Genomic DNA, 25938 nt, shown 5'->3' with positions numbered 1-25938 from the left:
GCCACTGCTTGAATTGTTTGGGGTTAGCCTTTCAAATTTGGCTATCCTGCTGTCTAATCACTTCTATGGAAGCATACCATAACAATTATGCCATATAACGTTCAAATTTTAGATTTTTTCGATGAACAACATCTCTAGAACTATACCTAAATGCCTAAACAATTGAACTACTCTAGCTCAAAAAGGAAATTCAAGTTTAACCATCACTTATAACTATACAAGTGATTATGGAGATGAATACAACCCCTAAGTGACTAAATGGGTTCCCATTTGGATGAAATTTTGAGACATAATCTTTGCCTAACAATTTAATGTTTCTCACCGTTCAAGACTACTTGTCATGTGCTCATTGGGTCGACTAAAACCCATGTCAATAAGCCATTGAAACTTTTGAAATGGTGTCGTCGTGACCCTAATCAATGCATGATGAGGTGCGGATCCCATTCCCGCGTTGTGCAGGGGTGCTTTCATATGACTACTTTGAGTCTTGTCCACGTGTAATTATGTGATTGGCTGGAGTTGTTCTTACTCCAAATAACAGATATTGTACTAACTTGAATGCGTTGGTCAATTTGTGTTCCAGACTGATTTCTTGTGGCCCTAACAAAATTCTTGTATAGCAAATATGTCCTTGCATTTGACACAAAGTGACTAATTAGCTTTACAAGTGTTGAGGCCCAAAAAATCCATGGTTGGGCTCGAATAAATCCCTGGCCCAAAACGATATATTATTGGAAAAAAGACCCGATTTGGAGTACACAAAAGTCTGCCATGCGCAAGCCACACCCTGCACGCCATGCCAAATAAAAATCTGTCACGCTAGAAATTGAGATTAAAATTATGAAAATGCATTTTAGCTCTGCAAATTCATGCCAATTATCCTATCAAGCGTCATAATTAAGAGCATGCCAAGCGACATGCCATGCTAAGCGGGAAATTATTATTTCACACCCAATCGCACTACAAGCTTAAGTGGGCCCAAGCCACTCAAATGCCCGGGGCTTGCTTGAGTGGGTTGTGGTATGGATGGTAACGAGTTGTCATGGGGCCCATTGATGGGTCGAGAAATGGAAGTCTCGGGTCACTTGGGGGCCTCGGGACTCAAGCCCATTTTCTTAGGCCCAAACGTGGGTAAGCACAAGAGAGAAAATAGCTCATTGCTTCAACTAGAGTAGCCCAACCAAAATAGCCCATTGCTTCAACTAGAATAGCCCAACCAAAATCGCCCATTGCTCCAATTAGAATAAGCCAACCAAAAAGCCCAACATTTGATAAAGCCATCTCATCCATTGGATAGATCATGTGGTTGTCTTAAAAGGCCCATACAATTAGAGTAAAAGGCAGCACAAGCCTTGGCACTCAGCTGGAAGACAAAATCACGAAGGGGCTTGGGGAATCCACATGTGAGGGGCTGTTGGGAGGCTAAGGAACAAGTTCCATGTGCAAGCATTCAAGAGACCAAGGGGTATTGGCACGCAGGGAAGGATGCTATCCCTTAAACCAGCAGGCGCACCCATTTTCTTTCCTTCATCAGATTTGGCCATGGAAAGAGGAAGAAAGAAGAGAAAGAAGATGGGTGAAAATGGAAGCTCCCCTCTGAAGCAGCCGTGGGAAGAAGCATTGAGCTCCCAAAAGTCTCTGATTTTGTGGGATTGGGCAGAGCTGATTTTGCCACCATGAGGTAAGTCAAGAAGGAGGAGAAGAAAGGGAGAGGAAAGCTTAGCTAGATTGGGAAGAAACCATTAGGGTTTCTTGGAGAAGAACCATCCCCAGCAGCTATAAATAGGACCCATTCTACCCAACACAACACAACCCACAATCTTCAGAGAGCAAGCTTTGACAGAGTCACTGTCAAGCTGCCGGAAACTGCTAAGATCACCCATAATTCTTCACCACCCTTCTCCCTCTTCAGCAAATCTCCTTAGAACCCATTTCTCTTTCCATTAGAATCTCTGTCCCTCATAGGAACCCACAGCTCTCTCTCCTCAAGTGCTAAACCCATGATAATTTTGCTCCCATGCCATAATCTTCTCATGCAAAGCTAGAAAATTTATCTGCAATTTATTGTTATTTTCATTGGTGAAGGTAACCAAGGAGTTTCCTAAGGCGTCATCACCTTTTCGAGACATCTTTGGAGCTTAATCTTTGAACTCAGATACAAGGGGACACTTGTATCAGATTGCTCCTTACAGCAGCCCAGCCCACTTGCTGCCGGAAGAAAAAGGCCCCTACAACAAGCATATAAAATTGGTTAGGAACCAAGCTCTGAATTCAGAGAAATCACAATTCAAAGTACCAAGAAACATGTCATCACATAGTGCTATATTTTTTGTCATTAATAAAGTTGGGGCCAAGTTTTCCCACCAAATAAATTATATTTTCAACGATCATAGAGACTTTTTTTCAAGGGCCGTTCCTTTGTCGGAATAAATTCCAACCCTGTGACATATTTCCAACAGACAACATTTTTTCGTCAGAAAAAACACTTTTATCGAGGAAAGTTGGGGGCCCTCGGCAAAAGTTGGTCGGTAATGAATCTTTTTTTTTGTAGTGTTTCATTGAAGCAAACCTTAACAACAACAAAAAACTTTCACGCGACTTCATCTTTTTCCTTGCGCTGCGGCTTGCAGATCACACAACAACACCATTTTATGTCGACACGTGTCACCCCGTCTCGCCACACTAAACATGCAGCAAGTTAAACAAACGAACGCACGAGGCGATTTCCATTTGCCTCGCTCCAAGGCAAGCTTGGTCATGCCTTTGAAAACACTGATTTTCATAAGCAATATGATCTCAATAGTTAAATATATCAACAATAAGAATCATGATTAACATTTTTTTTTTGGTCAGAATCGAGTTTCATTAAATAGAAGGTCAAAGCCAGATTACATCAAAATGAACTCAAATAATTGGGTTCAGACAAAATGCAATACAAACAGATATAGAGCCCACTACAAATAAAACTAACAAATGCATAAAGCACACATAAAGACAATAAACCCACATAAAGGCAAAGAGCCCACATAATGGCAAAAAGCCCACAAAAGGCAAAAGCCCACAAAACACAACACAACATTAGGAAACCCTAACACCAATAACAGGTATGTGCCGCACAATCCAACAACCACAAGCTGCGACACCAAAGCAAGCCGACAACCACTAAAAAGAAACCAATAACGAACATAAAATGGTGGTGAGCAAGCCACCCAAGCTACACCTAGTAGGAGTAGCGCTACCATAATCCAAGCAATAAGTGCTATTTGCACTTTAAGGGCATCCCAAACTCCATAAGTTCCACTGAGGATAAACAACGGAAGAAACATCCGTGGAGTCAAAAAGCCGATGATAGTGGTTAAGACCAAACGATGTGACGCAACCTTCAACATTGAGGAGAGAAAATGCATTGCAGAAACCTGTAAAGAGCACAGAAAGCTCAAAGACTCCAGGAAATGCACAGATCCAACAAAACCACCCAGAACGACCAAAACCAATGGGCAATCCCTGGAGACGAAAAGAGCTCTCAGCATCAGCCACCACTACAAGACCACATAGCAACTAATAGATTGGGCAGACAACTGAATCCACTAAGACCAACCCCAGATCCCAGCGCAGGCTGGGAAGGGGAGGGAACTGGGTCAAAACAGGGGATTCAAATCCCAGATCTGCAAAAGAAACAAAACCAAATACAAAGGGACAAAACCCAATTAAACCACCAAAACCCAACCACAAAACGCCCATCCAAATCAAAAGAAAAGGAAAAGAGAAATAGGAACAGGACAAAAAAGCAGAGGGGGGAGGAGTGGACTGGAAACTAGGAAGGATAATAAAATTTTAAATAAAATTCTGCTAGATGATGTGCCACAACATCTTTTGATTTAGGGGCGCAAGTAGGAATGGAAATTCTAATTCTGACTGATTTTAATTAGAAAATTTCCGATTTTGGTGCGTCCAAATTAATTCCAACATCCAAAAGTTTCGAAATCCGAAAATTGCAAAAAAAAAAAGGATTAGAACTGGAATGTATTTCAAGATTCCGAAAATTCTGAATTTTGAAATGTATTGAGGATTCAAGCTTAGACTACACATAATGACTAGTTTCATGTTGAATTTGATATGACATAGACGAGCTATTTCATAAAGGATAACAACACATAAGTGATAGCACATAATAGTTTTTCGAGCTTCTTCGTATGATTTTTCAATTTTGAGCCAATTTTAACCTTTCAAATTGTTAGACATGTTTAAAATTGTCAATGATTTTCCTAAAATTCCCAAAAAAAATTTCGAAACATGTACCGAAATTTTCCTATAATTCAGAGTTTTTTTTATTTATTTTTATTTTTTATTTTTATAATTAGAATGGATGTTGAAATTTCAAATTTTTTTGGAATGGAATTGGAAAAGAATTGTCATTCCAAATTTTTTTGGAATGAATTTGGAATCCCCTAATTCCGATTCGATTAGCCCAAAAATCAGCCCTAATTGGATTAATAAGGATCCATATTTTAGAAAAACACAGGGTTTGGGTCACACTCTCGTTCACGCGAGGAGAGCCTTAACAGCTAAGGTTAGGGTTTCTCCAGTTTTCTTTACTCATTCTCTACGCCGTCTCTCTCAATCTTCTTTGATTGTCTCTTTGGGTTCTTCTTGATGAATTGGGTATAACGGTTTTTTTTTGCTCTTTTATTCTCCTTGGGGTGGCTATGTTGGCTTCCTTTTTGGGTTCCCAAGGAGCCAGTCGATGGTGAGGGTCTCCATCTTAATGCTATGGAGATGGCCACCACCTCTTCTACTTAAGGGGATAACAAGTATGTGGCACCAAGCGGGAATCAAAAGCGTGCGAAAAATGGTGTTGGGTAGTGGCATGGATTTTTCTGGTAAGTATAGTTTTTGTATCGAGGATTTTGTTGACAAGGCGGAGGAGACCAACCTCGAGGGGTTTCCAAGATCTCCCTAATAATTCTCCTATAGAACGTTCGTGGGCTTGGCAACCGATGAACGTTCCTACTATGAAGATATTTTTTCGGAATTTTCTTCAAGTTAAGAGGCCAATCTTGGTTTCCCTTGCTTGTCAGCTGGGGTTTTGGATCAAGAAAATTGGAGGTGGCGGCTGGTGTTTGGTTGGATCTGTTATGATGCTCACAATACGTTTTTTACTCTGTACGAAGAACTATGATGCTTTCTTTAGATCATAGGAGGCTTTCTTTGACAGTATCTGCGTAGTGATAGGATGTGTTTCAATGGTTTTGCGGTTGGGTGATTGGCTGGATCTATTTTGATACCCATAGTACGTTTTTTACTATGTACGAATAACTATGATGCTTTTTCTAGATCATAGGGGGACTTCTTTGACAGTACCTACGTAGTGATGAGATGTTGTTTTAAGGGTTTTGTGGTTGGGGTTTGTTTCGTATAAGTTATTTGACTCTTATGTTTAGTCAATAGCATGAGTGGTACTCTTTTCTACTCCGGGATTTTGTTTCTCTAGGAAACGAGGCCGCTGTTAACATGCTAGTTTTTACCATGTAATGTTTCTTTCGGTTTAATGAAATACCATCTTTTCTAAAAAAGGATCTAGATTTTAGAAATGTACCACCTCTTCTATATTAGTTAAATATAGCTAAAGAAAAATATTTAAAAAAATTTGGTGCCTAAAATTGTTGATGTTAAATTATAGATTGGGAATTTGGAGCAAACCACATTATACTAAAATGTAATTCACACACACACAATACATACATACATATATATATATATATATATATATATATAAGAGCAAAATTTTTCTCAATCAATTTTAAGCTTTCGAGCGGAAGGTAGTGTAGAGACGTAGAGAATAAACATAATTATTATGAGGAATTCAAACATACAAAGCCAAAACCAAGGATAATAATATAGAGAAATTAAATACGATATCAAACGTAGTATCATTAATATTCAACAAACTTACATAGAAGCAGGGAAGGCAGTAGTGCTTAACAGAAGCTTCGCAGAAGCAGCACTTGAAAACACTCAAAACACTCAAAACACTCCAAAACACTCAAAACACAAAGTTTATTTTCTGCTTGAGAGGCGATCTTTTTCGGTGCTTCGCAAAGGAGGAGAAGCCCTTCATTTAAAGCCTCCTGGCTGTTGACGTGTCAATTAGAGGCAGAAGATCACAAAGCAGCCTACAGTAGAGCGGCATCTTCACTTTAATGATTCTGTCCGAACGTTCACGCAAGCGGCCAAAAAAGGAAAAAGGCAGACTCTTACAAAAGGCAAATAAAAACAGAGTAAAAGCAGGAACGTTGCTTTTACCAGAAAAACGTAAAAGTAAAAAGCTTTATCACAAATTACAGTAAACACAAATTGTCTTCTTATCAGACATAATATTACTTGGGCCCACCATAAAGATCCGAATGGAGATCTGGATGAAAGTGGTCAAGCATGTCTTCATTAGCAAAAGGGTCCACCTCATCTTCAGGTTGAGTGGCGGAAGCTGATGCCATCGACTCGTCATCTAAATCCAGGATCTCGAGGACTTTCTTTTTCAAATCTTCTTTTGATGAAGAAGAGCCTGGCTGATCTATCAGCATCTGTAGCCTTTGCGAAACACTTAGACTGGCAGGAGAAGTGGCCAAAGGCTGAGCAGCAACAGGATCAAAGGAGGGAATAATTGCTGGGGTGATCTTGACAGGAACTAAGTGGTCTCTTGTGAATTTATCCCACCAACGAATTAAGATGCTGCGGACTAAGTTAGGAATATAGGTCCATTCTTCATCAATGTCTTCCGAGATGACATATTCCCACTTTAATATCCAAGGTAGCTCATACATTATCATGAACCACATGAACAAAGTCCTTTGATCAGGATGATTTTTATTCCATTTACAAAATTTCATTTGAAAAGACTCCTTAATTTCAGGAGGAAGGTATTCCATAGTAGGACCCCAGATAAGGAAAAAGCTCTTGAACCAATTTGGGAGTTCTTTCAGAGCCCGAAGCTTAAATTGGATGAACCAAGTATGAGAATAGTTTTGATTTTGAAAACATAAGACATATTCCCATGCTTTTTTATAATCCCAGAAATTATATGAATATGGCCTAATTTCAGGATGGATAAATCTTTTAGCCCTTTCAGGGCTAGGACCCCATTCTTCCAAGGAAATAACATTTAGAATTTGGATTTTGGAAAAGGCTATTGTGTTGGTATTTTCACCCCTATGACGATGAACTATATTAACAGATTTAGTTTCAATTAGGAGAGTTTCATAGAATAGACGGGGCTTATTTAAGGGAGGAAGGTTATCCCTTAAATATTTTTCAGCTAGAAAATTCGGATGTTTGTCCAGATCATTCATTTCAATAATTGCTACAGACATATTCATATATTCACGGAATGGATTTTCAGCAATCTGCTTCTCCTTACCCTTATTATATGGAGAAGAAGTCATCAAGGGCTTTGGATCAGTCGGGGAAGACCTAGCAAGAGCTCCTGAAGAGCTCCTACTTGGAGTCATTTGTCCGGAACTCCTGGTTCGCACCCTGCAAAAATTCTCGAGTTAAGAAATCAGGGAGCGCATTAGTTTCACCTTTAATAAATTCAATATCAAAATCGAAAGCAGATAGTATTCCTTGCCATCTTGCGAAAATTTGTTTTGATGCTAAATTTTTTACATCTTTAAACAGAATGTCTTTTGCAGCCTTGCAATCCACTCTTATCAGGAATTTTTTATTTAAAAGATCACTTTCGAATTTAGAAACAGCATGGACTATGGCTAGCATTTCTTTCTTAACAGTAGAATAATTCTTTTGAGCTGGTTTCCAAACTCCAGAAGTGAATCTAACCAGTTGTTCTGAATTATTGACCTTCTGTTTTAGGATTCCTCCATACCCGATTTCTGAAGCATCTGTTTCTACTATTTTAAAGGCTTCGGGGTTGGCTAAGGCTAAGCAAGGAAGTTCTTTGACTTTAATTTTCAACCTTCTTACCGCTTTAGTGTGTTCTTCTGACCAGGGAGTTGGGTTCTTTTTCAACCTTTGGTATAACAATTTTGAATCTTGAGCCAAATCTTTATAAAAATCTTTTATATAATTAAGACTTCCTAAGAACCTTTGTAACTGTTGCTTGTCCCTTATCTCATCAGGGAATTTTTCAGCAAAGGATATTGCTCGATCAATAGGAACTATCAGTCCCTTATTAATATTGTGTCCCAAAAAACGAATCTTTGAAGAAAATAATTTCATTTTCTTTGCCGAAACCACTAATCCTGCATGCTTCACAACTTTCAAAAAGATATTCAGATGTTTAAAGTGTTGTTCTAAAGAATTAGAATAAACCAAAACATCATCAATATAAACAATGGTGAAAGCTGTGTAAGGATTAAATATATCATTCATAATATTTTGAAACTCAGAGGGAGCATTTTTTAGACCAAACGGTAAAACATTCCATTCGTAATGTCCGAAGGGGACATTAAAGGCTGTTTTGTACCTGTCTTTTTCTGCAATTTGAATCTGCCAATATCCCGATTTCATATCAAATTTAGAAAAAATTACTGCCTTATTCAATCTATCCAAAAGGTCCTTTTTATTAGGAATTGGATATCTAACCCATTTTAAGGCTTTATTAAGAGGTTTGTAGTTTATCACCAATCTAGGTACCCCTCTTTCTAATTCTGCTGCGTTTTCTACATAGAAGGCAGAACAGCTCCAGGGAGATGAGCTTTTCCTAATTAACTTTTTCCCTAATAAATCTTGAATTTCAGATTTACAAATTTCCATTAGCCTAGCATTCATTTGAATTGGCCTAGCTTTGGTTGGGATTTTCTTTTCATCAAAATCAGGCTCATACGGCAATTCCACTATGTGTCTTTTCCTATTCCAAAAAGCATTGGGTATTTCGGCACAAACTTGATTTTCAAACATCTTTTGGACTTCTTCTACCTTTTCTTTTACCCTATTGTCTTGCAGTTGTTCCTCTATTCTTTTGTTCTGCAATTCTTCTTTCAGGTGATATAGATAACTTTCTTTCTTCTTTATCTTTTCTTGAATTTCATTAATATACTTATGCTTGGGTGGTTGAGAGAACCTAAAGACTATAGGTTGACCCTTTACCTCAGTTCTTATTCCCTCTTCAGAAACAGAGAAAGGATAAAGCATATTAATGAAAGGGGTTCCTAATATCAGGGACTGGTTTAATCCTTTCACCAAGACAAAAGGGGTTTCAAAGCAAATTCCTTGATTAAGTACAGCAGCGTCAGATAATTTAAACTGAATCCCCATCCTTTGACTATTGACTGCTGTGTGTAGGACTTGGGTAGTTTTCTGAAAATACCTCGTTGGTACAACACCTTCATTTATACAATTAAGATCGGCTCCAGTGTCTATCAGCCCTTCAACAGTAAACTTGTAGGTTTTATTAATAACAATAGTTATCATAGCATACCATTTTTGTGATATTACCTTATCTATGCTATTAATGAATCTCATAGTATTAACTTGTTCTTCCTGTAGGGTTTCTCTTGTTACAGGTTCTATTTTTTCTTGAAATTCTTCCATTAGGTTTTCGAATTCTAATTGCTCAGATTTTTCTTCTGTATCTTTTTCTGAAAAAGGACGATAGAGTTCTAAAACTCTAACCCTATTTTTTAACTCTCTAAGTTCTTCTTTCACCTCATGGACCTCGCACTGAAGGTCGTTGAGCGTAGGTTCCTTTTTATGAATTTTATCATTCATTCTGTTTAACTATAGTCTTAAAACTATAGTTTTCAACTGGTTGTCTTACATTAGCTATGGCCGGTTGGGGATTATTTGGTCCGGTTCTAGCTAACGAGATATAACTTTCCAAAGCTTCTCTCTTCTTTTCTGGATCTTCTATTTTATCAATTAAGTCTACTATTAGACTTTCTTCTTTTGTTAAGACACATATTCTCAGATCTTTAAATTGTCAGGCGCACTCTTCCTCGCTACCTGAGCTAGTCTCAGCATCTGATTCAAACAATTCTTCATTTTCTAGTTGGGCTAGTTCGTCATCACTATCTTGTTCAGAACTAGATGAATTAAGCATTATTTGGCAAAGCTGTTGTTTAAGGTCTTCACTTATGCTTAGGTTACTGATTTTATCCTTCATTTTGCACTCAGATTTATAATGTCCTACTTTTCCACACTTATAGCATGTAGGGACAGCTCCTTTCTTTCCTTTACTAGCCTTTTTGCTAGTATCTCCTGTGTATTTCCTTTTTCTGAAAGTTCTATATGGCTTCTTGGGTTCAGACTTATATTTCTCGTATTTTTTAGTCTTACGCCCCCCAAATTTCTTTCCCTTTTTGTATGTTTTATGTGAATATGATTTTATTGGTTCAAAACCAAATTGTTCACAAAAGTCACCTAATTCCTTTTTTCCTAGGGCCTTTTGCTTATCAAGCTGTTTTCTTAATTTCATATCTGTGCAAAGAGCTAATCCTTCTGCGCAGATTTCAGAGGACAATTCCCCATAGGTGTAAGACCCATAAGGAATGACACCACCATTTTTCTCTTTAATTCTATTCCTAACCTTTTCAGCGAATAGAAGTGGCAATCCTGAAAGAAATTTCTCTTTCCAAAAGTCAGCATTACAGTCTTGCCTAGTGAACACCTTGGAGTAAAACACGTCCTTATACCACCTAAAATGGGACAAGGTAGGACACTTAAGGTTCATTAAGAGTTCTCTAGACCTGTCGTGCTGTAATTCTGTAGTTCCTACAAAATGTAGAGTAATTGTGTAAATTAGTGAATTTACCGCATCTTCCTGGTAAATGTTTTCACTTTTGATTAATCCAGTTACTGGGTCTTGTACATTCTGCTGACCAATAGCCACCTGGGCGTTCCGGATTTGGGCTCTTGCTGAGTCGCTTAGGTGGAAATCCCACCATCCTTTTAATTGACCTACAAAGCCTGCGATGATAGCTTCAGCCACCCTCTTATCTCCATTTCCTTTTATCTTAGAGGCTGTAGCGTACATCATCATATGTTTCATTGCATTAATGATCTGATATTCCGTTAGACCATCAATATTCCATTCTACTATGGAGCTTCCATCATACTGAGCGGAATTCCACATTCCATCTTCCTCAAACTGTAAATCTACTGGAGTGGGTCTGGGGTAGTAATTTCTTGTTTTAGCAGTTTGAGTGAATTTCTTTTCATTTGTTAACTTATTAATTTCAGGTCGTTCTTCCTTAAACATCGTTTCAAGGTCCTCTATTTCTCCTTCAGTGAGAACCGACACTTGAGGTCCTTTTCCTTTATCTGACAATTTTACTTCTGATAATTTCTTTGCCAGGATATCAACAAAATTTTCATCTTCTGACAATGTTCTTCCCATCTTAAAGTTTTTATTATCTAAAGGGGGAGGTGGTTTGAAGAACACCTGACTACTCATTTCCTTGATCCTTTTAGTTTCTGAGGGACCGGGGTCGGATTTCTGCTCCTTTACAGAAACAGACGTTTCAATCCTAGTGACTTGCTTTCCTAGAGACTGCAGAAACAGGTTGGTGTAATTATTCTGCTGAATAACTGCGCCTATATCCTCTTTACTCGCTGTGCGAAAATTATTGGCGCTATCATCAAGGAAAGTGGTTTCTTTGTAGGGAGCCGCTATCATATCTTTCTGTTTAATTACCATCTCGGGTGGATGTACGGCTTTTACTGATTTCCCATCTTTGGAAGTGTAAGTCGAGAATGGGCTTCCTATCATCTCTATATGGCTCCTATATTCAGGAATGTCATATTTCTGAGCACACCAATCTAACCACGTAAAAAAGAAACAATTGAATTTCTTTTCTTTCATAAAGGCGGTATGGGCTTTCCAGAGATGATTTTGCCTATGCTCCTGAAAGGCTGTTTCAAACCAGATTCTTTTATTAATATTTTCAATACTCAAATAATTCCTTTTTATCTTTTCGTGTTCTATTTCGAAGGATTTTAACATATTTATTTCAAATTCTACATCCGAGAAGGAAGGCTCGGGTTGAGGTGGATTCATCCTAATTCCTGGGTTTGGAAGGGTTTGCTCAAACCTGTAGGCTGGCCTTTGTGTCTGTTCCTGGGTTCTCCTAAGACCTGCCAAGATCATTCTGTCATGGTCTAGATCGTAAGCTATATCAGAGGAGGTGCTCGACCTATGGGGTTCTAGGTTGGATCTAGAGGGTGCTAGATCAATCCTAGAGGTACTCGACCTATGTGGTTCTAGGTTAGATCCAAAGGGCGCTAGATCAATCCTAGTTTTTCTAGCGTTGGAGAATTGTATTTCTACCTCTCCATCAGCGAATTGGGAGATCCGAGTAGGTTCTTGATTTTCAAGGGGCTTCTTTGGGACTATTTCATCCAAAATCCACTTTTCTGGTAGGGTTATATCACTCCACTTTATCATTTTTGGGACTGCCACGTTTGATTTTTCAAGGTTGGTTTGGAACAAGGTAGTTTCACCTTTGCTGTCTAAATCTTTAGCTTTGGGACAGACAGTGTTCATAACCTTATATGAAACCCTATAAATGATCGCTAGATTTTGGGATCCTGGGTCCATATCATAACCCTGAGTTTGAATATTTAATGTTAAAGCTTTTAAGACATTTACGTCGGAAAGTGCAACAGAAAAGTTTGGGAAACAGTTAAAGTATATCGGACCTTCCCCTAAGGTTGACTCAACTATTCCTAACAAGGAATCCGTGAACTTTCTATGTCTTCCATCTCTTACACAAAGCAAGATTGAACTGGGCAATCCTGTTCTGGTAAGTGGTTTCACCGCTACCTGCACCAATCCTATGTGCAAATAGTTATAATTTCTCTCCAGATGCTGGTCGATTTGACTCTGGGTGAATAGCTGAAAACTATCTTTTTTATCAATGACAGATATCGTTTTTTCAACAGTTTTTATTGCGTAATCAGATCTGAACTTGAAAGATCCTTTATAGTATATATCAGTGATGGGTACTCTGGGTATATCCCAGTTGCACAACTCCTTTTCTACGTCCCGCATGATTATTTCTTGAGAGTTTTTAACTCGTAGGGTTCTATGGCTAGGACTGTTACTAGAGCTTGCTTCTCCAGAAGAACGGATAGACAACATTCTCCTAAGGCTTGCCATTTTAAAATTCTGGATTTTATGCTTTCCTTCTGTTCTCCTCCTAATTCAAGGTTGCTAGTCCCTGCCTAGGTCTCTCAACGCCTTAGCTTAACGGGCAACGGCTAATGAGCCTATCTGACAGCTAGACAACTCGATGACTAGTGAGTAAAGGAAACTTGACAGAAAAACCAGAAGATTAAACCAACAACTTAGTTTGAACCTTAAACTTAACCACTCTTCTAGGGACTTTTGGCTCTGATACCAGGTACTGGCCCAGACTCTTAAGAGCAAAATTTTTCTCAATCAATTTTAAGCTTTCGAGCGGAAGGTAGTGTAGAGACGTAGAGAATAAACATAATTATTATGAGGAATTCAAACATACAAAGCCAAAACCAAGGATAATAATATAGAGAAATTAAATACGATATCAAACGTAGTATCATTAATATTCAACAAACTTACATAGAAGCAGGGAAGGCAGTAGTGCTTAACAGAAGCTTCGCAGAAGCAGCACTTGAAAACACTCAAAACACTCAAAACACTCCAAAACACTCAAAACACAAAGTTTATTTTCTGCTTGAGAGGCGATCTTTTTCGGTGCTTCGCAAAGGAGGAGAAGCCCTTCATTTAAAGCCTCCTGGCTGTTGACGTGTCAATTAGAGGCAGAAGATCACAAAGCAGCCTACAGTAGAGCGGCATCTTTATATATATATATATATATATATATATTGTTAGTGAAGCAATCACAGCCAGCCAACTCTCCTTGAATGTCTTTGGAAAATCTCCATCTTCATTGCCTTAGCTGTGATTGGTTGTAATTCCTAATTAGTTGTAATTTGATTGTAATTCCTAATTAGTTATAATTGATTGTAATCTCCGATTCTCACCTTCTGTAACCCACACAGATTGTATATAATCTGCATCAATGATATTGAAATATTCACTGGGAAGATTTTCCTTATATATATTGTTGCTATTGCTTTAAGCAACAAACACAATTCAATACCCCTTCACTCTACTCAAAACTATAGATTTATATACATATATATATATATATATATAAAAAGAACAAACCAAGCTTAGACGGATAGAAATCTACCAAAAAGATAGAAAACAATCCCCGCATTGGATTGTGTTCCCCTGGTACATATCTATGGATGTGGTTACATTTATTTGTATAAAAAGGGATTTTTTGAGATCAAACAGGTTTTTAAATAAAGCACGGGTTAAAAGGTTTTACATACATGGTTTTCGAGCTAATGTTTTCGAAAAGGCAGGGTTAGTATGTTTGTTTTACTTATGTTTAGACTTACTTTTCGTCCACTCACATCTTTTATGGTTTTGCGCCCTCCCCAAGCCGTGACTTGAGGAGCTTAACAACCAAGATCAGAAACTCCTTCTCCGCACGACTGCCATTGTAGGATTTTCTTTTTGTGACTTTTCTACTGTTTTTGACTTGTAAACTAACAAAATTCTTAGTATGCTCTGAATACCCCCATGTAGGGTTGGATTTGCGGCCTAAGGCCATTTGTAAACTGTGTGTGTTTTAAATTGTGTGTGCTGGCGGTACTTTATTTGTGCTTTTACTGCATGTGTAAATTTTTGGGCATGTTTGTTTTATAGGGGAGACTCTACCTAAATTTCGGTAGAAGTCTTGACCCTTTTATGCTTCTATAATGGAAAAAAGGTTATTTTTAGTAATTGGGCGCGGCATCCTATGGGTATCGGAAGGAAGTAGGATTTGACACGAATTTCAAGGGGAATTTGGGTTTGGTCCTGTCAGTCTGAGTAGAGAAAATCCTACAACTTCGGAAGCTTTGTGGGATGAGTTCTTTGGTAGAATTGACACGAATAACACGCTTTATGGGATGAGTTCAAAAGTTGTTAATAATCCCAAGTTGACTCAGGATAAAGTTCATGCGTTGCTCATCCGCTTAAGTGTTAAAGCTGTTAATGGACCGTTGTAATCTAATGGCAAGATAAAAATATCACCAAATGGGAAAAATGTTTTTGGTGCCGTTGAATGTACTAAGGACCTTTTTGAAGTAAATTGTAAGGAGTGTCTTGATGTTGCAATAACCGAACTTCAAGATCGTAGTTATAGAATGAGACGTGGACATATTATTTATGGTAGTTGCTACGTAAGATTTGAATTTCATCAATTTTACTATTAATGCGTTTGTTTTGTAGGATGAACTCTTTAAGAATGTCATTCCTAGGGTATGAGATGAGAATTAATGCATACAATCCTAGAGTTTGGAAATACTTGTTCTGAAAGTAGTGTTGAGCTAGCTGTTGGTCATCATATAAACTCATATAGGGGTTGTTTTGAGCTCAGGCACCATTGAGACAACATGGTTCCTTTCGGTTTAAGATGGCCCACACGATGGTTAATTGCTACTATAGTATTGGAGTGGTTACTAAAGAGATCGCTGAATCCGGACCCTTGTTTAGTAGTGGCTATTTTTATAGGAACTTCTGCTATCAACTGTTTGGCATAACGTTCTTGTTTCATTTGCATTTGTGCAGATTTTAATTGAAATGATAATATCTACCGCATAAACCCTAGTTATGTAATATGAATTTATTGCATCGCATGGTTTCCCTATGATTCTTGCATGCTATCTCAATGTTGGTTGAATGGATAATCCTTTGCCTTTAGTTACTTGATTTTTAATTTGAGGGAAGCCAATAATGAGAAGATAAATTTTTGCATTTGATAATTGAGCATATATAACCACTGGCGGACTCAGGAATTTTTCGACAGATATGCAATTTTTAAAGGCACAAGACTTGATCGATGAATAAGTTTTTATAAAGATAATTCTCTCCCAAAAAAAAAAAGAAAAAAAAAAAGAGACCTGGGGTGGAGGGGACGTTAAAAAAAAGATATGAATTTGATGTTTTATAAAGACTTTTTTTTATTTAGCTAAGATGTTTTATAAGGACTTGAAACGACTCCAAGGAAGACATGCATTATGCGAAGACAAATGACTACTTAGACTTCCACCTGATGGAGAAATTTTAAAGTCCAGAGACATACATTTAACCAAACGACTTGCATCTAGATCAACATCATTTTCCCAGCAAAACGACTTGACATACTTTGGATTCAAGAGTCATGTTGTCTTGTCTTAGAACTTGGTATGCCAATTAATATCAGTAGCGTTAAACCATATTTCAATTTGCAAGCCTAATTGGCAATTCTTACAAGGAAACATCAATTACGTCCAACATCCGACATTGAAAAAATTACACACGTCAATTACATTTGTTCACCATGAAGAATCTCAGCTAGTGACACGGTAAGAATTTGTATTGTTTGCAAATAATCAACTCAGTTTTTCATTTATGTTTACATTACATGATAAGACAATTTTAGCTATCGTGTCACGTGATGAGTGATATAGGCACAAATGTGGATTACTAAGCAGATTCTTTCTTACAAGGGTTTCCATCGAATTCAATGGTTCCAAGATTTGAAAGACGACAATTATCAAGACAAGTTAACATTTTGGTATCCCCACTATGAAAATTCAAGTTGCGAATTAGTCAAGTTTGGTTAAGACAAAATGAAAAGCTTAGGTCCACGTTGTAAAGAAGTCGACAATGCAAGTCAAAATACTTGGCTACTTGTGAGATCATCATGGACAGGTTTTCTCCTTTGACGCTATAACGGGTGACGAAATGTAGTGGCATAAGTTTCCCACAATGAAAATTATTCTTTCTTTAATTTTTTGGGGTTCTTAGATCTAGGTCCAAAACGATTAGCTGTCATTGGGTCTAGTCCTCGTGTTTTTGGTTTTAGATGTAGGTCCTTTGACATTTATTACTTTTTTGTTGTGTCGATTTTACCCTTTAAGGTAAATAAGGAAAACACATTGAAAATCTAAATTTAATGCATTGTTTCCTTGAAATTGAATTCCAAATTTTGAATTTTGAATTTTTTTTCCTTGATAATATTCCTAATATATAGATAAAATACAATTTAATCAATAAAAAGTAAAGACTCACATATTATACCAATCGATTAGACAAGCACCCACATTAAATTATGTACCTGACATACAGGTAAATAATGTTAATACATATAGGTATATATGTACTCGCCTTATAGGTAAGTGTTTTTTTCTTGAGTTTTCTTAAGTAGTTTTTTCTGGAGGTTCTATTTATATACATACGTACATGTCTTCCATGTAATAGTTTTTTTTTTTTTTTCCAAAGAAATTTTGTATGGATTTTTATCTCAATTGAGTTTAAAGATCCATACCAAGATATTATATGAGTTCAATTAGCTGGGTTAGAGGGTATAACTACCTAGAGTAGAGATAATTTATGGATTTAATTACCTGGACCAGAGGTAATTTATGGGTTTAATTAACTGCATACTGCATACGAGGTGTATGCATAGGTACCTTACCTATTGTTAAGGTATGAAGTTTGTTTGTACCATATCTGACCATCCACTCATTCAGTGACACGTGGGTTGATGAAACTACCCAAGCACCCAAGGCTCCGAACAATCTGTATCGGCTACCGATGATATTGCTTCAAAGCAGCGAACGGTCGATACCACCTACCAGAGTCCACAATCGGTACCCCCTACCGATTCTGCAGAATCAACCTCGAAGGGCCCGCTCGAAATATCTAAAGACTCGTGTCAACCTCGTAGGGCCCTCCCACGAGTCCCACATCGAAATTAAGTACTAAGAGCACACCAAATGCCCTCTATAAAAAGGCCCCTTCACTACAATACAGGGGTAAGACTTTTCAGCTTGACTTTTATGCTAAATACATTGTCAGTAGCAAAAGCTCTTAGAAACAAACTTACTTTGGCATCGGAGGGTCTTAGGCTGGTTCCACACCGGTTCCATGGACCTTACGAATCTCGGCTTCTTTCCATTCAGGATCAGCATCCAAGGACAGGAAGAATCTGCGTCTAACACTCAATCGATCTCTAGATCATCCACATCACTTGTAAGTTGCACTCATCTCTATCTGTTCAGTTTTTAGTGCCAACAAAGTTTTTATGAACTCTTATTACAAATTTTGATGTCGGTATACCTTGGGAAAATTTCAATTAAAAAAATAGATTTGCAATTAAATTAAATTCAAATATGATAATTAATATCCTACAAATCAATAACTTACCAGTTTTAGGAATTCATAATTTACCTTATTTATGTTTTAGGTGCATAACTCGAACAAAAAATAAAAAATAAAAAAAAGTAAATATCAATAAATTGAAATAGGCATGTAATCTTATGTGGCGCAAAAGTCAAAGGACTTGGATCAACAACAATTTCTGCGTGGATTGCACCCAAAATCTCTCCTCATAATTGGACTTATGCCAAATTTTCTATAGTTTTTTTTGGGTGGTGGGAATGGCTTGTGGTGGGTTTAGGGGGATATGGATGATGGTGGGTGGTGGTTGGTTGCAAAGGAAGGAGGAAGGATGATGGGGGCATGGCTTGTGGTGGGTTTGGGTGCTTATGGATGATGTTGGGGTGGTGGTTAGTTGCAGAGGGAGGAAGAAGGATGATGGTGATGCACACGTTTCACGTCCATATTCTGTTTTTTTTTTTTTTTTTTTTTTCTATAGAAGCGATATTTATTAAATTAGACTAAATTAGTCTAATACATGGAGGAGATTCGAATTTGAATGCAAAGGGAGCGGCTCATTGCCACACTTTGTTTTTATTTGCAATGATCTTTACTCAAGTTTAATTTTTGCCATCTAATTTAATTTTTAATTTCTAATTTCCTCCAATTGGTTACGTGCTAGTGCTTTTAAGTTAATATTTGTTTTAAAAAAAATTAATATTTGTTAAGTTATTGATAAATAAAAAACAAAATAAAAATGTAAGTTGCATAACTTTAAAGCGAATCCGTGATACTATGTTTTTAACCCAAATTTTGACACAAGCTTTAGGCATGCTTTTTATTCATTTTTAAATAAAAGTTATTCCAAAAACTTGATCAACCACACCATATTTCCATATTATTTTGACTGGTAAATATAAAAACCAAATACAATATATTCCAAATATGAGAAGGGTCAGCTGACCACTCTAATTGTTCATTGACACCGCCCCTCGGCTGTAGTATTGTACCGCTAGCTGAGTCCGGGCCGGCCAGCAAATGTTTCCGATCCAGAAACGTACGGGTCCTCTTCTCCTATGCCTGGAGATGGTGCTGGGGCGTTTGAAGAATGCAAGACACCATGGCCTGAATTTCCGCTTATTTTCTTTGCCAGGTTAATATTATTCATCTCCAGAAGCTCGCTACCTTCGTTGTCTTCTGCAACGACAATAAAAAACTTGATTAATAATAAACAATTGATAAATGTATAAATACATAAACATGGCCCTTCAAGAGAGAGATTTCTATTGTTTGCCAGAAAAATGAGGATCCCTTTAATGTGAGGCCCCACTTGGCATTGTAATTCAATAATATCTGAACTCTATTAACATATTCTCCTTGCAAAAAGTTTTTCGGTAAAACACTGAAGTTTCGTTGAATATGAACATACATAGTATGTGTTTGTGTATATATATATATATATATTTGGGAAAGAGACTAACTGGTTCTGAAAAGTGGGAAACTCTGGCAAACGCTGCTTCGGATGAGAACAATAGCACTAGGATGAAGAGACTCATCACGTAGTGAGCCCTGGGAACCATTATTCTGATAGACAGTCTGGTACAAGTTTCGCTCCTCCTTTCCCAATCCCACACCACCTTCCTTCCATTATATATAATACGCCAGTAAACACCACACAAGTTGTAGGAGTACTAGTTTCCACTGATTAGCCTAAAAGATTTGTTTTGGGAGTAATTTTGAAAGGGCTAAAAGTACTTTTGACACGGTTGATAGAAAAATTTAAAAGAACGTTTGGATCGTAGAAGCACTTTTTGGAAAAACATTTTTAGTGAGCACAATCCTAAGTACTTTTTAATGAAGTACTTGGATTTCTTATGGAAAATTTTCAACTTTTTTATGATAAATGCGCTTTTGTTACAAACGCGTCCCAAAAGAGTCCTAAAGTTAAGGTATAAAAGACGCTTTTGTCAAAAGCGAGTCCCAAACGAACCCTAAAGTCAAGGTCTTTGCGTGTTTCACAACGACCTTCCTTTATGTCAACCACCTTCCTTTACGTCAACCATAAACTAAAACTAATTCATCAATGTTTTTGTCCGTACAGACAAGCTATAAAATCAATGTACTGTATCATAAATATACTATGACTATTATAAAATCAATATACTGCAGCCCACCTAAATGTGTGAGGCTTTTATTCTACACTTACGATGGGGTACATTCAAGTTGCTAGCTATCAATTTCTTCCAACAAAAAAAAAAAAGTATCAATTTCATCAAAATTCAACAAGAAAATTCATTTGAATTTAAATGCATGAATAAATGCAAGACATTCACTTCAACTGAGGTGTAGAAAATCGATCTTTCCCCAAATCGTTTAGTCGGGGTAGACCCAAAGGACTTTGGGAGATCGACATTTTTTGGTGAATTTGAAGTTGAATGGCAATCAACTTTGGCATCCTATACCCTATGAATTTGGATATCATTAACTGATATTGAATATCTTGATCTTTCCACCGACGAATTCGATGAGTCAATTCCAGACTTTTTTATCTTTTCAGTATCTAATTTTGACTGAAGAAAAATGTATGGAGAAATCATGAAATCAACCAATGGTTTCGATGTCCTCTATATTGCATCGCCAAGGGAGGACAGGGAAGTGTGTACAAGGTAAATCTACCATCCTTTCATACAAGAAAACTGAGTTCTGGTTTGTAACATATGCTTCAGTTACTGCATTGACCGTCTTCAGCATATCGTAGTGTGCCGTGAGTCCATAATTTTTTGCATAAAATACTGCAGCCCGTTGTTCATCTTACAAAACATATCCTTACAATCTCATATAAAAATCAAATACAATCACATACAATAAATAAAGGAGAGTTATTTTTGTCCGTGTAGTTTACTGATTTTACCACTTTGGTCCCCAATTTTATTAATTTTAACCCCGTAGTTGTAAATCCCTCACAATCCCTTACATGCTGAGAGTAATCATGTAAACAACGTTAGCCAGGTATAAGTTTCTCTCCTCCTTTGCAACATGAATTATGCCTAATCTATAATATGAGTAAGAAAACCTTCTATACTATTAGTTGTTGAACCATGCACTTAAACAATATTGTATTTTATTTCGTTAAGTTTTCGATCATATTTAACATTATTCAACAGCCAAAATGCAAAGAATGAACATCGCATTTATAAGACGATGACTAATTAACATACCACCTTACCTCTTAGAAAGAAAAGTGAAAGAGATGTCTCAAGCCATCTCAATCACAAAAACTTGTCGATCGCTGGATATATTGTGGAAAACGGAATCAGTGCATGTAGAATAATAGCTATAAATAAAGCCATCAAATACACGATTGTATACAGAGACAAAAATACAATGACATATTTATTATGCTGTCTAGCTTTCCTTATCTCGTATGTCCAGCTGTTCTCATCACCAAACATTGCTTTTGCTTCTTCTCTTGAAGCAGAGGCTCTTCTCAAATGGAAAGCTAGCTTTCAAAATCAAACCAGGAATAATCTGACCTCATGGGCTTACTATCCAAAAGTAAATACAATCCCATGCAACGTTTGGACTGGTATTTCATGCAACACTGCTGCAAGTGTCAACAGGATCAACCTCACCAATTCTGGGATGCAAGGTACGCTATATGAATTTCCATTCCTGTCCCTCCCTAATCTCGAATACATTGACCTCAGCTTGAACCAACTCTTTGGTGCCATCCCATCTCAGATAAGTTCCCTCTCCAAACTCATCTATTTTGACCTTTCTTATAATAAGTTGTCTGGGAAAATCCCACCAGAAATTGGTCTTCTCAATAATCTTCAAGTCCTGCACCTAATTGGGAACCAATTAAATGGCTCAATCCCTCAAGAAATCGGTCAGCTTAAGTTTCTTAATGAGCTTGCTCTGCAAACAAACAGTCTAGAAGGTCCAATTCCGGCTTCTCTTGGTAACCTTTCCAATTTAGCTGTACTGTACATGCAGGACAACTATTTAACAGGTCCCATTCCTTCAGATTTTGGAAATTTAAAACACCTAACCATGATGAACTTGTTCAACAATACACTTTCTGGTTCTATCCCTTCAGAATTAGGAAATTTGAAGTCTCTAGTGGAATTATGCATTCAAGACAACAATCTATCTGGTTCAATCCCGACATCTTTAGGTGATCTGAAAAACCTTACCATTCTCTATCTCTTTGAAAATAAGCTTTCCGGCGTAATTCCAAAAGAGATAGGGAACTTGAAATCTATTGTGGAACTAGTGTTGAACCAGAATCAACTCAATGGTTCCATCCCCACTTCACTTGGTGACTTGAGCAACCTAGAAAAGTTATACCTCAGTGATAACCAACTTTCTGGCACCATCCCCCAAGAGATGGAGAATCTCATGAAGTTGACTGTGCTGGAACTCGACAATAACAATTTTTCTGGTTATTTGCCCCAAAATATTGGCCGACCTGGATCACTACAAAACTTTACGGCACATAACAACCATTTCATAGGTCCAATCCCCAAAAGCTTGAAAACTTGCAAGAGCTTAGTGAGAGTTCGTCTTGAAGGGAACCAACTGACAGGCAATATATCTGAAGGCTTTGGTGCCTATCCAAACCTTCAATTTATTGACCTAAGCCACAATAACTTGCACGGAGAAATCTCACTTCTCTGGGGACAGTGTCCGCAGTTAGCAGCCCTTCGCGCTGCGGGGAACAATCTTACTGGTATCATACCACCTGAGATCAGCCATGCAACCCAAATTCAAGTACTCGATCTTTCTTCCAATAGTTTAGTCGGGGTGATCCCAAAGAACTTTGGGAGATTGACTTCTTTGGTGAATTTGATGTTGAATGGAAATCAACTTTGGGGTCCTATACCCTCAGAATTTGGATCATTGACTCATATTGAATATCTTGACTTGTCCACCAACAAATTCAATGAGTCAATTCCAGTCATTTTTGGCGACTTGCTCAAATTACACTACTTGAATTTGAGCAATAACAAGTTCAGCCAAGAAATTCCATTTCAGCTGGGGCAGTTAGTTCATATGTCCCAACTTGATCTAAGTCACAACTCACTCAAGGGTAGGATACCATCAGAAATGAGCAGTATGCAAAGCTTGGAGAAGTTGAATCTTTCCCACAATAATCTTACCGGTCTCATTCCAACAACGTTTGATGGAATGCATGGGCTGAATGACATCGACATATCCTACAATCAGCTGCAGGGTCAAATCCCCAACAACAAAGCATTTCAAAATGCTCGAATGGAAGGGAATAACGGATTGTGTGGCAATGTTGGAGGACTAAAACCCTGCAATCATTCTGTGGAACATAAGCGAACCTCAAAGAAGGCGTTCTTAATCATTTTCCCTATCTTGGGAGCACTTTTACTTGCTTTCCTGGCATTTGTTTTGATTGGAAGAAGAAGAAGTAGAAGAAAGCAAGAACAGGAAATCGAACAGAGCAATATGCACAAAAGCTTTTTCTCAATATCTAATTTTGACGGAAGAAAAATGTATGGAGAAATCATGGAAGCAACCAATGGTTTTGATGTCATCCATTGCATCGGGAAGGGAGGACAAGGAAGTGTCTACAAGGCAAAGCTCCCATCAGGCAGCATTGTTGCAGTGAAGAAATTCCATCAAACATTTGATGGTGAGGAGGCATCTCGGAAGGAGTTCTTTAATGAAATAAGGGCCTTAACTCATATACGACACCGAAACATTGTAAAGTTTCTTGGCTTTTGTTCAACTTCCCATCACTCGTTTTTGGTCTATGAGTATCTGGAAAAAGGTAACTTGGCTGCAATCTTGAGCAACGAGCATGAAGCTAAAAGGTTGGTCTGGAGTACAAGGGTGAGAATCGTAAAGGGTGTAGCTCATGCGTTGTGTTATATGCATCATGATTGCTCACCACCTATTGTGCATCGAGACATAACAAGCAGCAACATTTTGCTGCATTGTGACTATGAGCCTTGCGTTTCGGACTTTGGCACTGCTAAGCTTTTGAATCCAGACTCGTCGAATTGGACTGCTCTTGCAGGCACATATGGATATGTAGCACCAGGTAAATTACTAAAAGATAGAAGTTTTTTCTAAAAAATTTAATTCTGGATAGATCTATATTAATGGTGTGCTCTTCCTTAATTTGCACGCAGAGCTGGCTTATACAATGAAGGTAACAGAAAAATGTGATGTTTATAGCTTTGGAGTGCTGGCACTGGAAGTGATTATGGGAAAGCAACTAGGCAATGTCGTCTCCTCCTTTTCGTTTCCATCCACCACCTATGCAAACATATTGCTCAAGGATGTGTTGGACCAACGCCTTCCCCCTCCTACACCTCAACTTCAAGATGAACTCATAACCATTGCAAGGCTATCAATTGCATGCAGACATTCCCATCCAAAATCGAGGCCAACAATGCACATGGTTTCTCAGGAGTTATCGTTCCAAACTGCTTCTTCCGATAGAGGATCAGATGATATTACCCTTGAACAACTCATTACAATCTGAATTGCGTGTGACATATATAATTTAGTCATTTGAGTATTTCTTTTCATATCAACTTTAGCATGTGTATTGTTCTGTTTTGTATCAGAGTAAACTGGTTTGACCAGATTATATCCTATTTATTACCACCTTTTGTAGAAAATTCACATCACATTTTAATTTCTAGGACTAAAGCTTGTGCTGAATTTAATTTTCCTAACGGCTAACGCAGCCCATATAATGATGCAATTTATGGATTTGAATATGTTATGCTCTACCAATTAGAATTCATAAACTAGCAATCTTAAGCTTCAAAGACTTCAAATGATGAATTGAATCATTCACCAAATTTGTTGGTAATTTGAAAGTACTAGAACATTTCTTTTGCTTCTCCTCTTGAAGCAGAGGCTCTTCTCAAATGGAAAGCTAGCTTCCAAAATCAAACCAAGAATAATCTGACCTCTTGGGCTTACTATCCAAAAGCAAATACAATCCCATGCAGAGCCGGTCTTGGGTTTTCTAAGGCCCACGGCAAATTTCTAAAGTGTGCCCTTTTAGACAAATTAAAAACTAAAATTAAAAAAAAATTTATCAACAAATTAATTTTATTTGGTAACATTTTTTAATTTTTATAAAAACATAAACAATAACAATAAAACTAATGAACAAAGAATAGTAAAATTTGGATTTTGAGCATTTTTTCTTTAACTCGAAACTTCAAATTTCCAATTGTAAAGAACAAGAATCTCTGTTGAGTTTTTGCTAAAACAAATAAAAAAGAAAAATTAGTTAACAAAGATGTCTCTTACAAAAATCCTATTATACGTCTATTTATAAAAAAGAATAACACAAAGAAAAGACTTTCAAATTGCTAAAGCTTCCTATGTGTGTTGCTGCCACTACCAGGTCTTTTTTGTGTGGCTAAGATAAGAACGTTTGTTTGGTTTTTGTTGTTGTTAAGAACTCTTTGTTTTCATATGTTTAGTTTCATTAATTTTTGTTTTTTGAAATATTATATTATATCATTTATATTTAGTTTTCTAGAGAATCTCAAAGAGTTTTGTGCTGCCATAATTAATGATTACGATGACTTCCTTCTAGTACGGTTTGTGGGGTTTGTTTTTTGTTAATGTAAATACATAGGCTGAAAAATCATATTTTTGTGCCCCCTCGAGTTTTGGGCCCTGGGCTATGGCCCTGGTCGCCCTGGGCCGAGGCCGGCTTTGATCCCATGCAACGTTTGGAC

General features: G+C 37.4%; 1 protein-coding gene and 1 long non-coding RNA gene across 2 annotated transcripts; one reads left to right on the top strand and one right to left on the bottom strand.

Annotated features, from left to right (window-relative positions):
- Positions 1–19065: 19065 nt before the first annotated feature.
- On the bottom strand, positions 19066–20101 carry LOC110752191 (uncharacterized). Its single transcript, XR_002525962.2, has 2 exons — positions 19675–20101; positions 19066–19390 (listed from the first exon to the last, which is right to left on the bottom strand). It is a non-coding gene; the product is annotated as an uncharacterized LOC110752191 (long non-coding RNA).
- Positions 20102–21575: 1474 nt separating this feature from the next.
- On the top strand, positions 21576–24931 carry LOC110752174 (uncharacterized). The gene is made up of 2 exons (XM_021952777.2): positions 21576–24269; positions 24361–24931. Exons 1-2 carry the CDS (start codon positions 21578–21580, stop codon positions 24714–24716), a joined length of 3048 nt encoding a protein of 1015 aa, XP_021808469.1. The 5' UTR covers positions 21576–21577; the 3' UTR covers positions 24717–24931.
- Positions 24932–25938: the final 1007 nt, after the last annotated feature.

The sequence above is a fragment of the Prunus avium genome, chromosome 7, assembly GCF_965620075.1.
Source record: "Prunus avium chromosome 7, drPruAviu1.hap1.1, whole genome shotgun sequence".
In the NCBI taxonomy this organism is placed as follows: Eukaryota; Viridiplantae; Streptophyta; class Magnoliopsida; order Rosales; family Rosaceae; genus Prunus; species Prunus avium.
This window is presented reverse-complemented; position numbering and strand designations above follow the sequence as displayed.

What these genes read in the sequence shown, in the direction of transcription:
- LOC110752174 (XM_021952777.2), top strand. Translation starts at nt 21,578, where the DNA reads ATGACATATTTATTATGCTGTCTAGCTTTCCTTATCTCGTATGTCCAG. An exon ending in ATATGGATATGTAGCACCAG is followed by an intron (nt 24,270 to 24,360) that starts GTAAATTACTAA and finishes ATTTGCACGCAG; the next exon opens with AGCTGGCTTATACAATGAAG.